Source organism: Pinus tabuliformis, chromosome X (assembly GCF_031772625.1).
Source record: "Pinus tabuliformis cultivar Carrire ecotype Pingquan chromosome X, CPIR1, whole genome shotgun sequence".
NCBI classification, from domain to species: Eukaryota; Viridiplantae; Streptophyta; class Pinopsida; order Pinales; family Pinaceae; genus Pinus; species Pinus tabuliformis.
The window spans coordinates 408,564,883-408,581,132 of record NC_142308.1 but is presented as its reverse complement, the minus strand read 5'-3'; the positions used below and the strand labels follow the sequence as shown (position 1 = coordinate 408,581,132).

The 16,250-nt window shown below is 39.9% G+C and overlaps 1 protein-coding gene across 2 annotated transcripts in view; it reads right to left on the bottom strand.

Moving 5' to 3' along the window:
- The window catches only part of LOC149140254 (DUF21 domain-containing protein At1g55930, chloroplastic-like), a 401,995-nt gene that overhangs the window by 265,120 nt on the left and 120,625 nt on the right, over window positions 1-16,250 (bottom strand). For both annotated transcript variants that reach the window (XR_016264118.1, XM_089446847.1), the window contains exons 4-6: window positions 13,205-13,282; window positions 12,853-12,956; window positions 12,072-12,153 (exon numbers count right to left, since the gene is read on the bottom strand). Coding sequence is in view for 1 of the 2 variants with exons in the window: in XM_089446847.1 (XP_089302973.1) it covers window positions 12,072-12,153; window positions 12,853-12,956; window positions 13,205-13,282 (264 nt within the window). In the remaining variant the exon portion in view is untranslated. The remainder of the gene's footprint in view (window positions 1-12,071; window positions 12,154-12,852; window positions 12,957-13,204; window positions 13,283-16,250) is intronic.

Below are 16,250 nucleotides of genomic sequence, written 5' to 3'. Positions count from 1 at the left end.
TTTCATCTTCATAAATGGTTGAGTAAATCTTACTCAAAACCCCAATTCTGGGTTTTTTGCCCCAGTGACCCCAAAACTTTCCCAACAATGGGTATTTTTGGGGGTTTTCCCCTTTTTAGGTGGACTATAGCCTACGGGGAAGGATAGACTAATGAGTTCTATTTTGTCCTCAATTCGTTGGGAACATTACAATCCCCTCCCCAAATTGCTTGCCCTCAAGCAATTGCAAGTTCGGGTGCTGCAAAATCCGCTCTCCTTCCCATGTCGCATCCTCCTATGCTAAATTCTTCCATCTGATGACGTATTCCAGAATTACTTTTCCCCTTAACTTATTTTCCCGCACGACCATGTTCGTTTCTGGAATCAGTTCCAATTGACTCTCTTCATCTAATGGCGCCAATTTGACAGAGGTGGAGACCTGTTGACCCATAGCCTTCTTGAGGCATGATACATGGAATACATTGTGGATTATGTTGTCACTTGGTAGCTCCAACTCATATGCCACCTTGCCCACTCTATGGATAACTTTGTAAGGCCCATAAAACCTCAGCTTCAATTTTTCCGCTCCACTCTCCTTGAGAGTAGACTGTCTATAGGGCTGCAATCACAAGAAAACAAGATCTCCTATCTCAAAACTGCACTCTTTTCTATGTCAAAACTGCCAAAAATAGTAAATTGTGCAACAAATAAGGAAACTGAAAAACTTAAAGAAACAATGGTGGGGGTCCAAGTGGAATAGGCGTGTGGCCACCAATATCCACCTAGATCATTCGTCCCCCCTTAGGAAGCAATGGTCCCCATTGCGTTGAGTTCCTCCATTAGATGAGGAAACTTCTACTAAACTTGGTCCCTGGTGAGCCACTTGCCCTAGTGAAGGAGTTGACCTACTTTGACAACTCGATATAGTTGGATCCTTTGTTATCGGGTGTTCTTGATCTACGTGTCCATGATCCAATCAGTTGTGGCTTGTTCCATGCAATTTGCATTTAACTCTATAGGTGTGAGTTGTTCTGCAATGTCTAATGTGTCCAGCAAAGGTGAGAAGTATGGTCGAAGGCGGTCCACATTGAACACTAGGTGCAGACCAAGGAATGGGGAATGCTGAATTCAAATGCATTGTCTCCCACAGCCTTGTTAATGGTGTAAGGACTATATCGGAGTGGTTTGAGTTTCCGATAGGCTCCGGTAAGGCGTTCCTTCTACTAATGCAACCAGACTTTGTCGCCCACCTGAAACTTGTGTGGCACCCGATGTTGATCATGTCGTTGCTTGTACTTGGCATTTGATTTCTCCAAAATGTCGTGGACCTGTTGGCAGATATGTTGAATGTGCTCAATGAAGTTGTTTGCCTTATTGGCTTCGGACTAGACATGAGCCAAATTTGCCTGAGTAGCTGCAAATGGTATGACCACATCAATGGGACATAGTAGTTGGAATCCCAAGCCCACCTGAAAAGGGTTGTGGCTAGTCAAGCTATGGAGAGCCCAGTTATCGTTGTGTTGGACATAGGGGAGGCTCTCATCCCATGCGCGTGGATGCTTTGAGTTGTACATGCGCAGAATATGTACAATCATCCTATTGACGACCTCTGTCTGGCCATCAGTTTGGCGATGGAAAGTTGTGGACTTAGTGAGCTTGGTGTCAAGCATCGACGAGAAAATGGACCAAATTGTACTGAGGAACCTGATATCCCGATCTGAGATGATAGACTGTGGGATCCCAAAGTGTACCCACACTCGTTCAAAGAAGAGTTTAGCAGTGGTTTCTGCTGTGATATTCTTCTTACAAGCCGCCATAATGGCCCTCTTCAAAAATTTGTCGACAACCACAAAAACGTCGTCGTTCCCATTCTTAGTAGAAGGAAGGCCCAACATGTAATCCATGGAGATGGATTCCCAAGGTCGACTTGGGGTAGGCAGAGGAGTATAGAGGCCTTGCTTCTTGATGGTCGGTTTGGCAAGGGCGTGGGCAGTGCAGGATCTGATGTACTTCTCGACATCATGTCGAAGATTCAGCCAATAGAAATACTTCTGCAATACTACCACTGTTTTCTCGACCCCGAAATGCCCAGCGGCCCGACTGTAGTGCGCTTCCCAAATCATCTTGGCACGCTCGCTTGAAGGAACACAAAGTTGTCCTAGTGGGCATAAGAGGGCATCCTGGAGATGAAAATCTGGAACTTGCTAACCCTCCAAGAGCGTCTAGTATGTGTGGTCGAATTCTGGGTCGCTTTTGTAGAGAAGTAGCCAATCAGAAGTCTCGTGCCCACAAGAGTTGAGCACAGTGGTTAACTCCATGATCAGTGGTCGGCTAAGGCAGTCTGCAACATTATTGGTGTTGCCCTTCTTATACTTGATATTCAAACGGAAGTGTTGCAAGTATGTGGACCACTTCTGATGGCGATCATTCTGCAACTTCCCTTGTATCTGTATGAACTGTAGGGGTCGGTGGTCTGTGTGGATGACCGTTTCCTTCCCCAAAATGTAATGCTTCCATTGTCGACAGACCTACACAATGGAATACATCTCTTTGTCATAAGTGGGATACTTCCGGACCGTGTCTAAAAGAGTCTCACTGTGATATGCCACTGGATGCCCCTGTTGAGTAAGGACTGCCCCAATAGCATAGTCAGAGGCATCTGTTTCGATTTCAAATGGCTGTTGCAAGTCTGGTAATGTGAGCACTGGTGCAGAGCAGAGGCGATGTTTCAACTCTGCGAATGGCTTCTGTTGAGATTCAAACCAAAAGAATTTTGCTTTTGCTCCTCCCTTGGTGACTTGACTCAAGGACCAAGTGATATGAGAGTGGTTGGTGCTGGCCAATCCCAAATGACTTGGATCTTGGCTGGATCCACATGCACTGCCCGTTCATCAATAATGTATCCTAGATACGGAATTTGGGTCATGCCAAAGTGCATTTCTCCAAATTGGCACACAGCTCGTGTTGCCGCAATGTTTGGAGAACCTGTCGGATGTGGTGGAGGTGCTCTTCCCAACTCTGGTTGAAGATCAGGATGTCATCCAAGTATACCACTACAAATGAGTTGGTGAATGGTCGCAAGATGTCATCCATCAGCCTCATGAAGGTTGCAAGAGCATTCGTCAACCCGAAAGGCATAACCAACCATTCGAAAAGGCCCTCCTTGGCTTTGAAAGCAATCCTCCACACATCGGAGGGTTCGATTGGTACCTGGTGATATTCGGACATTAAGTCGATCTTGCTAAAATATTTTGCCCCCTTAAGTTGGTCCAGAAGGTCATCAATCTGTGGGATAGGTACCTATTCCAGACAGTGATCTTGTTCAGCGCCCGATAGTCAATACAGAGTCTCCAAGTCCCATCCTTCTTTTGTACCAACACGATCGGGCTCCTATAGGGCGATGAACTCGGTCGGATGTGACCTTTCTGCATCATCTCCTGAATCTGCCTCTTGATTTCGTCATTCTCCAGAACGGAGCATCGATAGATTAGTCCATTAGGCAACGGTGCACCTAGCGTCAGATCGATGGAGTGCTTGACCTGACAGTGCAAAGGCACCCCCTACAGGGGAGGTGAAGATGTCCTCGTACTCCTCCATGACCTTGTCCATCTACTGTTGTCGTGCATAGGGGCCCTGTCTCGAGGCCGTGGCTACCATCTTCTTCTTTCCCTGAGGGCGTATCATCAAGAAAACAAATTTCCCGGTTTTGGAAATGAGCTTACTGCATTGTTTTGCAGTAACCAAAGAGATGGCAGTAGGCGGTGCTACCTTCGGTATCCTACAAAACTTATTTCCCAAAGTAACAATAACATCGTGAGGCCTTGACTCATACACAGCATGTCGCTTCCACAAGTATGGCTGGCCTAATAATACATCACAAACATCAAGGGGAGCAACGTCACATAATAGCTCATCTGTGAAGACCTTGATGTTATATGGAAGGCGGCACCGTTGGCTCACGCGAAGATCCCGTCCTTGGTAATATGTTAATTTTAGGTATGTTCTATGCTTAGCGCAATTTACTTCAATTTTTCATATTAGCTCAATATCAATTCCAGATTAGCAATCACATTTAGCATGATAGTAAAATGCAAATAGAACATAAACATAAATCGCAGAAGACATGCCAAGACAAGAGGACACAAAATGTGGCACCAGTCAGGGACAAACCCCAATGTGGGGAAACCCTTCATCAATTCTTCTTATATTCTTCAATATTTCAGCAGAGAGAGAGATAGAACATATACATCAGAAGTCAACACTTTGAGTTGTCAACATAAGAGCAAAGATCTTCTCCAAGAAAATGACACATGAGGTAGAAGATCTAAACACAAGTGATTACATCACCATGTTGCACCCATCACTGTGTTGCACTCATCACTGTGTTGCACCATGCTACACTATACTGCACCATTCATGCTGCACTTTCATTACACTATGTTGCACCTGGCTAGCTGACTAATCCTCAATGCAATGATACCAATCCATGACAATAGTTCTGTCCATATCATATTGCAGCAGCATCATACAGCCTTCTACTGGTCAGTAGTATGACAGCTCCATGATCTAAACCTTCAAAATACCCATACGAAATATTGATTGTGGTGTTATGGCCTGCGGCCTAACACACAGTTTTCCTGTAGCAGCTTATACTCTGTTGCTCACAAGGAAGCCTGCACCTTCATACATGATCAGCTCATCAATCTGGTTTCTAACAATGATGGAGCTCCAGCAAGGTCACTGAACATAGACCCAACAAACATCAAATGCTGCTCCAAAAAGCATATATCAGTTCACTGTTTTAGGGCTCTCTGTTTGCTGCATTGCTGGACTGGTTAGGGCACTCTAACAGCAGTCCTGACAACCTTCAAAATGTGGCCAGAATAGCCCTCCTCAACTGCGGCTGCCTTTCTAAGAGGGGAGGAAAGCCTTGGCTGCAATGTTGGGTTGTTCCAACCCCATTCCACCCTTCGGCCTCCTCTTATCCACTGCGGCTTGCTACAGCAAGTTGTCCCTTAACTGCGGCAGCCCTTCTAAGGGCTATTCCTTCACCCAACCACCCTAAAACAATCCCCCTGCCTCTCAGCCTCCAAGATATGGGCTGTGGCCCTCTTCAACAGCTCCTCGGCCTCCTGAAATAGCCTCCTAACTCTTCGTTGTTCTCTTCTTGGCTTGCTGCGGCTAGGCAGAGAAGTCTGAACTCTTTCCTTGTATTTGTTGCCCCAAAATGGATCCTAACTTGCTCAGAAAATACCCTAAGAAACTTGGCCTTCCTGCAAGGTTTACTTGGCATCCAAACAGTCACAAAGAGACCCAAACGCAGCCTCTTCTCCTTCGCTGGAATCAGCCCTAACCTGCGGCCCTAAAACATAAGTAGTCTCCTCCTCCTTGTGCCTCCATGACAGCATTAGGAGTCTTCTTCATTAGGGCTTCTTTATTGACTGCATTTGGAGGCTTCTTCATTACTGTTAGGGCAGCGTAGAGGATTCTTCATTAGGGCAACGTTAGAGCTTCATTAGGACAGCGTTAAGGAGCTAGGGCATCTCCTCTAGGGCAGTGTATACTCTTGGTGACTTCTCCTTCCACCAAAACCCAAACGAGTGGAGAGGAAGAGATCACAAGAGTGTGTGTGTAAATGACTTGAAGGCCACCTCTATTTATAGTAAAACGTTGAGGAAAAGTGGGGGCAATTTGGTTGTTGGCCGACCTTTGATGAATTGTCCCATAACACAAATAAATTCATATCTCCATGAATACATGTCGGAATCGGATGATCTTTAGATCAACCATACACCTCTCAACGAGAGGAATCCAAGAAAAATATCAACTGCCATAAATAAGTAGACCCACATGGAGTTTGGCCCTAGTTGCCAATTTTAACATGAAGCCACCTGATGGTGTACGGTTGTGGGTGCGTTGTGGTCAGTAAGCCCAGCCGCTTCATGACCTCTGCTGAAATGAGGTTCTTTTGGCTCTCGTTGTCGACAATGAACTGTAGCGGGGAACACTTTACCCACATCTGGGAGTGGAAGAGGCGCTCCTCCTCTAGATTTTCGAGTTCCTCCTTCTGGATCTTCGTGGTGGCAACGGTGGCATTGGGCTCCACATCAATACTCTACTTCCCTTTGTCATTCCCCTTGTCGAGTTCTGACTCGGAGTCGGAACATGCATCTGATTCCAAAGCTTTCAGCGCGACCACCAGTAACTGCTTGGCCCGACACTCACTTGTGTTGTGAGTGGAGCTCTTATGGAACTCACACCACCTTCCCGTGTCCTCCTTCGGCTTCGCGGTCTTGTTCTTTGCTTGCGTCTTTGGCGGTTTGTCTTGGGCCGCCCGCCTTGGCTTTGTCCTTTGTTCTATGGTTTGGGGGCACCTTTCCCTTGCTTCGGATTCACAGATCCAAAGTCTCGCTTCTTCTGTTTAAACTTCTGCTCGATCTTGACGACATATCAGTACACCGTGTCGAGCAAGGAGATGTCCAGGAACTCCATCTCGTCCTGGATGTACCTGTGTAGGCAATCACGATACTTGAGTACCAAATGTTTCTCAGAATCCTTACTACCCAACTTCGTGCGAAGGGTATGAAAAACATTGGTAAATTCTGGCACATCTTGGTCCCTTCCCTGCCGCAGCGTTGTCCACTTTATGTATTTATCCTCATAGTCCCCGACAGGGTAGTACTGCTCCTTGATGGCATCTCGGAATGAATTCCAAGTGCGTGCGGCTAAAAACAGTGAAGTCATACTTTCATCCTTCTACTCACAGTAGGTTTCCCACCAATCCTTGACGTGGGGTGCAGCTTTGAGAAGAGAAAAAGTAATCTTTTTTCGGCTGGAAAAATCATGCATAGAAAAATATCCTTCTAGCAGATTTAACCATTTATCTACGGCGTTTGCATCTATTTGACCCTCAAATATGTGAATGTCAAAGTTTACTTGTACCTTAAAAGGAGTGGAGCCCCCAAAGTTTCTGCTGGATCTGGATGCGCCGTCGGTGGGCAACTGTTGAAGGATCTGGGCAAAGTTATCCATCATTGCGTTCCTTTGTTTCTCGAGGGCCTCCTCGAGCAATATTTTGATAGGATCTCCTGCCCCCTTGTCTTTCTTTTCTTCCCCCATGGGCAGTCGTCGTGGTTTGCGAGGCTGATCTTGCAATGGTTCAACCAGATCAAGCCCAAAATCCTTATATCTCGACCTCATTGGGGACATGCAAAGAAAAACAGAGAAAGAGCAGACCACTCTGATACCACTGATCTGGATTTAAACAGGAACACAAAAAATTACAGATATAACCATAAATACAAATATGCAGTAGAAATAACACTTCATTTCATTAATATCAAATACTGAAATATGCTTACAAACATAATGGAAATAAGACTAGCTCAGGCGATGGTAGCTTATCTCTGAGAAGAGATGTGGCGGATACATGCCTCTGAACTGTGTTACAATGAGGCTCAAAGGCTTATTTATTATTGAGAAACAATAGAAAACCCTAAACATCCAAAAACCTAACCCTAAGAGATGAAGCGCGAAACTATGGGCATCGTTTGGGTAAATTGGTACATCAACTTCCCAAGGTCGTAACTTTGGCATACGATCTCCATTTGACATGTACAATACCTTGTTAGAAAGATCTATCCAAGTTTTCCCAAGAAATGTCGTTTAGTGCCTCAAAACGGCTCCGAAAGTTCAGGACCCGAAAAACTGCCAAAAATAGTAAATTGTGCTACAAATAAGGAAACTGAAAAACTAAAAGAAACAATGGTGGGGGTCCAAGTGGAATAGGCAGGTGGCCACCAATATCCACCTCGATCAGCGTACCACATATCAACAAAAACATCTTTTCGAGGAGGATCTAATGACATAGATACCTGACCCAAACTCAATGATTTTGTTGAAATTTGATGACTAAAAAAGTTTTCTACAATCCCAACCGGATTTTAATTTCACGTTATCACTCCCATTCAGTTAAATTCCCTTTCACATAAACATAAATTCAACATATAGAATTCTGGAAATGAAATTTTCAGATTAAAACACATGGGACTATCAACACATGCTGAAAATAAATATGGACATAACCAAATCAGCAACACATAAAAATACACAGTTTCTTGGTCAACTTAGACCCAGGCAAAACCCCTTCAATCTTCTCCAGGGAAAACCTGTTAGAGAGCTCTTCAAATTTATTTATCTTTCAAGTTCAGGAAAAATACATTTGCAAACAAAACAAAATAGCAAAATACAACTTATCTCTTCAGCCCAAAACTCCTTGAAAACCATGTCCACTGTGCCTCGATTTTTGTGCCCACTTGAAGCTAAAAATATGTATTGTATGGATACGACTGTATGGATTGTACGGATCTTTTTTTTCAATTTTTTTCTTTTAAACTTCTCTCAAATAGCGTGCAGCTCACAACATTCAATGTTGTTCGTACTGTACCTTTTGTTGTCTTCTATGCCTTGATTTCCATACCCAGAAATCACTCCTTCAGCTTGCTGCAACAAATTTCTCCTTCAAAACTTTTCTCTAGCTCTCAGCCTCCTTTCTCCAATTTGCTCATGAAGAATGAATGCAGTCTCTCTTTTCTTTTCCCCCTTTTGTTTCCCTAAATGACTTTTGAGCAACCCTAAGATCTAATGGCTCAAATTCATTTAGATCAAGGATGAGAATAAATGTGCATTTAATTCTCACTTTCTATTTTTTAACTCACCCATTAAATAAAGTACCCACATTGTACTTTATGTCTAAAGTCACTTTTCACTTTATAATTTAACATTGACTTTACCACTTATAAAGTCACTTTCACTTTATAAAGTCACACTTAGGAAAAGAATTATTTTGGACACTTTTCCCTTGGTAGAGACTAACCCATGGGAAACCACTTGTCCAAAGTACATTAAAAATCAACAGACTTGACCTATCAAAAACCCTTGACAAAGTCAGGGCACATCCTCAGTCCAGGTCACCTAAACCCTAGAACTTGGACTTTTAACCATCCAACAGTATAGCTGCCATCTTGATGTAATCTGACAATTACTAAGAAGTGTTCATTAACCATTTGACATCAATGACTGGTGTTTTTGGTCAAAGTCAAACACAGTCAACTCCATAGGTTGACATCAATGACAACACCATCCAACAGATCAGCAATAGGTTTCATTAAAATTGGATGCACACAAAAGTGTCTTTCTATAAAAAGAATTGCATTTGCCTAATACACACACACACAAGAAAATCTGCATCTATAAAGTACAGTTTGAATGAACAACACAGGTTGACAAGTAATAGATTTAGTTAAAATTGGATGCACACAAAAGTGTCTTTATAAACACCAATGCATTTGTCTAATCAACTATTATAGAACTGGAAATTTCAATAGCATTCGATATGTGTGCAGAGTTTCTAAATTCAGGCGTATGTGATCCATATTACATTAAGAAGAGTCTTTTCAGTAGAAATCACATGGGAGAAAATTTTGTCGACACGTTTCAAACTAGCTAGTGTGGTTCATCATCAGGACCAGATGAAGATGCAGATCATGGCACGGGCTTAAATAGAGGGCGATGTAGAGGCCAAAAGATCATATAATGGCTAGTTTATGAAAATTAATATTTTAATAATGATTATTAAGATCAAATAATATTCTTATAACAGCTAATATAACAGCTAGTTTAAGAATAATAATATTATAATTTATAATAATAATTAAGATATCAAAAAAAAAAAAATATATATATATATATATATATATATATATACAATTAAGAAAGATTGAAAAACGTAAACAAAATACAGGGAACAGAGTCAAAAAAAACAAAAAAATAGGAATCAAGACATGATTAATGAGTCAAAGATCCTATAACAAAAATAATAATTAAAGGAGACTAAAATTAAAACAAAGCAATCAAAAGGAAGGGTAAAAGTATTATTATTATTATTATTATTATTATTATTTTATAACAGCTAGTTTATGAAAAATAATATTTTAATAATGATTATTACGATCAAATAATATTCCTATAACGGCTAGTTTAAGCATAATAATATTATAATTTATAATAATTATTAAAAAAAATTACGAAAAACGAATTAATAATTACAATATATATATATATATATATATTAAGAAAGAACGAAAAATGTAAACATTAATAAGAAACAAACAATCCAAATCAACCAAAGGTAGGGAACAAATATATATATATATATATATATATATATATATATATATATATATATATATATATATATATATATATATATATCTATATATATATATATATATATATAAAGAGGAGTCAAGCCCTGATTAATAAGTCAAGATCCTATAACAAAAATAATAATTAAATGAAAAATCTCACAGGGAAACCCAATGAATGCTTCCCCACATTCGTGATGGCATCCCTAGTAAACCTGTCGGTTTAGACTAATGAACTTGAATTGATTGATGATGATGACCTTCTTTTATATGTTGATGACCTTGTATTGATTGCTAAATCGGCCGAGGGATTGCAGATGCACCTATATGCCCTTGAGCATTTTTGTAGAGCAGTGGGGATGCAAGTCAATACCAACAAGACCAAAATAATGAATACAAGTACCTCGGGATTGATTTCAACAAGAAGCTTATTGGGAGCACTACAGAAAGAAGAGAATTTTAGGAGGGTGGAAAGCATTGTATGCTCTTCAAAACAAATGTATAGAGGCAGAGTTATGGGATTGGAAAACAATTAAAGTGCTTTTTGGGCTCCTAGTTTGTCAAGTGATTTTATATGGGTGCGAATTGTGGGCTAGCAGCATCCCTCTCTCAAAATGGAAGCAAATTGAAAAACCCCAAAAGCGCTTGATCATGAGCAAGTTTAAAATAAAAGGTTCAGTTTCCTATGAGATAATGCTGAGTGAAATAGGAGCAACTTCCATCGAAGCAATTGCTATGGTGCGTCTCATAAGGTATCTATAAAGAATTGAACAAATGGGAGAAGGTAGATGGCCTAAAGTTATCTTCAATGGAGGAATGAGTGAAAGAAAGAAATCATGGAAGAGACAAAACAACAAATGGATGCAAAAATGGAATATTTACCTCAATGCATGTCCCACTTACTGCAAGGATTTAAAGATTTTTGTAGTGGAGACGTTTCATAAGTGTATACGGGGAAAAGAGTTAGGTAGAAAGAAGAAATACCATGTTCAAGAATTCAATCCCACTTGTGATCTCCAACCAAAAGAGTGCATTGTAGCTAGCATTCCATGGAGAGCAAAGATTATTATTGCTCAATTAAGAACTAACTCACATCAACTACGGTGCGAAACAGGTCGATGGAAAAGACCTAAAGAAGCTTGGGAAGAACGAGTGTGTACTTTTGCGCATCAGGGGCAATGGAATCGGAAAAACATTTCATTTTGGAATGTGATGCTTTCAAAGACATCAGAGACAGTTACAGCAGTATGTTAACATCGGTTCCTTGGCATTGTCTTTTCAGTGAGGGGACTATTGGAAGGATGGGTCAGCTCATCGTTAATTTGAATAATAAGAAGATTGAATTGCAAAGGCAAAAAGCAGGAAGCTAGTGTTCCCATAGACTATTTCTAGTCTCGTGGATGTTAAAATTTCATTTCATTTCTAATAAGCCTCGCCTAAGGGGATTCGAACAGAACACTTGGTTAACCAAATACCCAGAAATATTGGCGAAAATTGGTTGAGATAAACACTTAGGCTAAATTTCTGGCATTTATATGACAATTTAGCAATCAAATTGTTATGCCTGGTGGGGTCTATTATCCACATTCAAAAGGATAAGGTTAAAAGAAGTATAGAGTCAGAATCAAATAAATGGCATTCTAGGCAAGCTAATATTCACAGTCTACAATGTAAATTCAAAGGCAAAATTTGAAAAATATAGTCTAGTGTTGCTGACCCACTTATGTGGGCAACATCTAAAAAAAAGAAATCAACATTCAGACCAAGTGATGAGAAAACTATGTCTGGCTGCAACTAAAAATATAACTGATAAAAAATTCTATATCCTTTTTAGCCTTAATTGTTCCTTTATTTATGTAGCCAAAGAGAATATGCCAGATTATGTACCTGTTCTTCCTCTTCAATCGCCCCGCTCAGCTCTGCCCCTCTCAACATCAGCTTCAGCTCCTCTTCAGTAACCAAGGGCTCACTGTGGAGAAGTATCACAGATAGCGAAATATAAGTATGAATTGTAGTGTTCTCCAGATTTTTTCTTCTGTTCAGGAGAGAGCACTAATCATTATATCTAATCAGAAAATTAACATATCCATTGGTTTTTTTATTGTCATATTGGTTTGTTCATTGATTTTCAAGTGCCGAACACACCACTTATACCATGGTTAGGTCAGTCTTTTAGTAAGATTATAGTTTAAGGGTAGAGCAGTTACAAGAAGAGTTGGATATGAAAATGGGGAGGATTTTCGCTAGTGAAAAAAATCTTCAATATATGTGTCTTCTCAAGATATGGTTGAGATATGTATATCCCAGGGATATCCCACCAGTAACTGTATCTGGGATGAACCAAATAAGGATAAAATTCCCATAGGGAAAATACTAAGTAATACAATAATCAGGGGAAAAATATTTCTATAATGTATAAAAATTCCTTATCGCTGCTTTTAAGGTTCACCCAAGAATTGCAAATAAGTGACCTAATGGCCGCATTACAGTATAAAGAATTTGATTTGACCTTTCTCATCATCACATAGAGAAATTTACAATCACAAGAAATAGTTCCTCCAGTAAATCATCTGTCACTAGAGGTGGTTTCGTGTAGAAAGCGATAAAAGATTCATAGAGAATCAGAAATGGAGAAAATTAGAAGAACCAGGCATAAAGTAATCAGCACCTTCTACTCTTCAGTCCCAGGATCTTCAGCATGCCCATGGACAAAGCAGTCACAATTCTACCAACTGGATATAGTACCACAGACAGCCAGGCTACTGGTCTTACCTGCAGCAAATTATGAATGAAAATTCCATTGTCCTAGCTACCAAAAAATCAGTCTTTCAAAGACAAAGGACAAAGCCAGCTAAAGCAACATGCAATACATGCATTTCTATTAACTCCAACAACCAATAAACATTATTACTCTTAAAAAGAATACACCAAATGATATTATCGAAAGATCATGAAAAAATTACGTGTAATCATTAGTCTTCTCCATAATATTGATATTTTCAAAGAAAATCAAGCCTTACCACAAAGCGTGCCACTTCTGTTGCATTATGGACAGCTATGCTTTTTGGAGTAATTTCTGTAAGCAGTAAAATAACAACCTGCAAAGAACATTCCATCAGAATACTGATATTTTACAGTAATGACACTGGTCCTATCATGAGAAATCCATGAGACAAGAGATTCAGACATTCATTTCCATGAGAAACAAATTAAAGGTTGGACCAAATTTTTTTTTTAAATTTATAACTACTGGCTTCAGATTATACATCTGTATTTTACTAATTTCCAAAATTTAATGATTGGAATATAGCCAGCAGAAGCAATTTTCACATTTTGTATCCCAAGGGATAACTCCTATGACTGTAACTATTCAGGGTCAAGACTTCAGTCTCAACAGCCATAAACTCTCTAAAATCTCTAGAAGGATGATATGCTTTACCAGAAACCAACATGCACAGAAGATTTAGATGCCAAACTTCCTATTTTGGCACCAGACTTGAAACATTTTTGGTTCACTGTATACAAGATTGGCAGGAGTTCAAACCTTACAAACAATTTACTAATACTAGAGGCTACTGAAAAAACAGAAATGTTAGAGAACCAGCCTTTCACACCTGAAACAAATGCACAAAAAACAAACCAATAGTTTTAGCAACTAGTATCAATGCAGAACTAGTAAATCAACTAGGGCTGTTTATTATCAAATCATGTATTGTCTGCACAGTAAGCGCAGCAACACCATGACAGAAGGATATATGGTCAGTGCAAACCAACAAATGAAGACCCTACCCTAAAGGTCAGTGCCATATCACTCCTGCCGCACCATATAGCTACAGGCACATGATGACTATTCTTGGTGCCTCCAAATCCACAAGAATTAAGAATAGAGTTTGTGCAAACAGCATACATCCTCCCTTAAGATAGCAAGACTTTCCCACTGACCTTAATCTAGCAACCTTGCTTAAAGAATGTAATAGATCATAGGCAGATGGTTACTTGATTTAATCTAGCAAGCTTGCTTAATGAATGTAATAGATCATAGGCAGATGGTTACTTGATTACAGTGAGAAATAAATAAATTATGCATTTACCAACCAATTTTCCATAACTTAAATGTCCAATTTTCAGAAAAATCCTTACAATATTATGGGAGAATGCAGGCCATCCTCCTCCAAATGTGTTGCATTGACCATCAAAGGACAAATTCCCTCTCCTTCACCCTTGAAAGCCAAATTCCCAAAAATAATATGGCAGGGTACTATTTCTCCAAGAATCGGAAACAGTACAGGAATATTGTTTGTTTATTGGGCATTCGCCTGCCCATGGAGGCATTTGAAAAAAAATACACATAAAATTTAAACCAATGTTCCACCAAGCTTCCAGGACGGGGACACAGGATCAGGGAGATGCAGAGGGAGACATGTCAGAGCACCCCCAAATTTTAGGGAAATTCAGGGGGGGGGGGCGGGGGGGGGGGGGGCGTCTCTCTCTCTCTCTCACATACATCATAAATCATCCAACGAAATAGAAATAGTAAAATATTGTATACATTGATTTAAATTCATCATTCATTATTCTAGAATCTGATTAGTACTAAGCAAAATAGTAGATATTAAAGTCTGAAGACTGGAATAGTAAATTGAAATTACTCAAACTCAAAAATAGTAAAAAGTGACAAGTCAAAGACTTGGTCTAAGGTCATTGGTATCTAGAGTCAAGGCTCAAAACAAAAAATGAGCAATGGGCAATGAACGAATGTTATTAGAACCACACTCGTGATTGAACCCCAAATCTAGGAACTTGAGACAAAACTGGACCAAAAAACAAAATATGCAAATATTCATGTGCATCCATATGAATCCAAACCATTATACACAAATATTGTAAGTTTCTCATATATATAGCAAAGGGTGCATATAACCAAAATAGCACCGAGTGCAATCCATATTTGAACCAAAAATAAATCAATAAAGAGGGCTCTAGATAGCCTCTATAGCCCAAAAAAAATCATGCTATAACAAATATCGACATATCATAATAATAATTGCATATATTGGGATCCTCGTCATCAATATCACTCTCCAAGCATTAAAACAAGATAGAAATGTTTAAAATGTCAAGTCGAGATTTTGTTTAAGCGATAGGTACAATTTTACTAGGGTCATGATAGAGGAGTTCAACAATCAATGCCACCAACATCGAGATACATAGAGAACTTGGTGCTCTTCATTAAATGTTAGGTCCATACCCTCATACATGATAGAATCCAATCGAAATGTTGCAATCCCCCCAATCCTGAAAGTCACGACTTCAAGACCTTGTTCACCTAGGAAGCTACCAAAGAATAACTTTTCACTTAGAAAATAAGAAAATTCAATAGTAGATAAGATAAGATAAGATAATTATATTTATGTCCAACTAATGACCACAAAGTAGGTCAAAGGGACTGTTGAATACAATGATGTCCACAAAATGCAGGAGAACCCAACAGTCTCCTATAAAAAAATACAATGCATGAATATAAAAGGTACAAAGCAGGAACATAAAAGATACAATGTATGGAATGTCCTGACGGAGAAGATCCAGGGGCTAATGGGTTTGAGGATCAAACCGATCTCTCCTAACATCCGAGACTGAATGAAGAACACTGAAAAAATTCCACAAAGTTTGTTGGCCTGATGAAGGGCTAGTGGGAGGTGCGGACTATCCACTAACTCGTTGTATGGGGGAGTTTGAGCACTGCTGAGGTCTGGAGGACCTAGTCCATCTCCTAGGGACGGATCTGAGACGGTTTCTTTGTTGAGGTCTCGTGTGGCAGGGTGAGGTCCCACGGATCCTAACTGGTTTAGAGTTTGGATATGAAACGGTATCAATCGTAAAGATGAAGCAATTGAAATGGCACTAATTGTTTTCTCTTCTTGTTGTTGACGTTTGTAGCTTGGGCAAGTACTTCTGCACAAGACTAAGTGTTTAGGCATGCAAAAGTCACGCACATATCCCCTTAAGATACTTTCTCTAGTGTGAACAAGTTGCTTTTGTAACTTAGCCTAAGTTTTGACTTAGGAA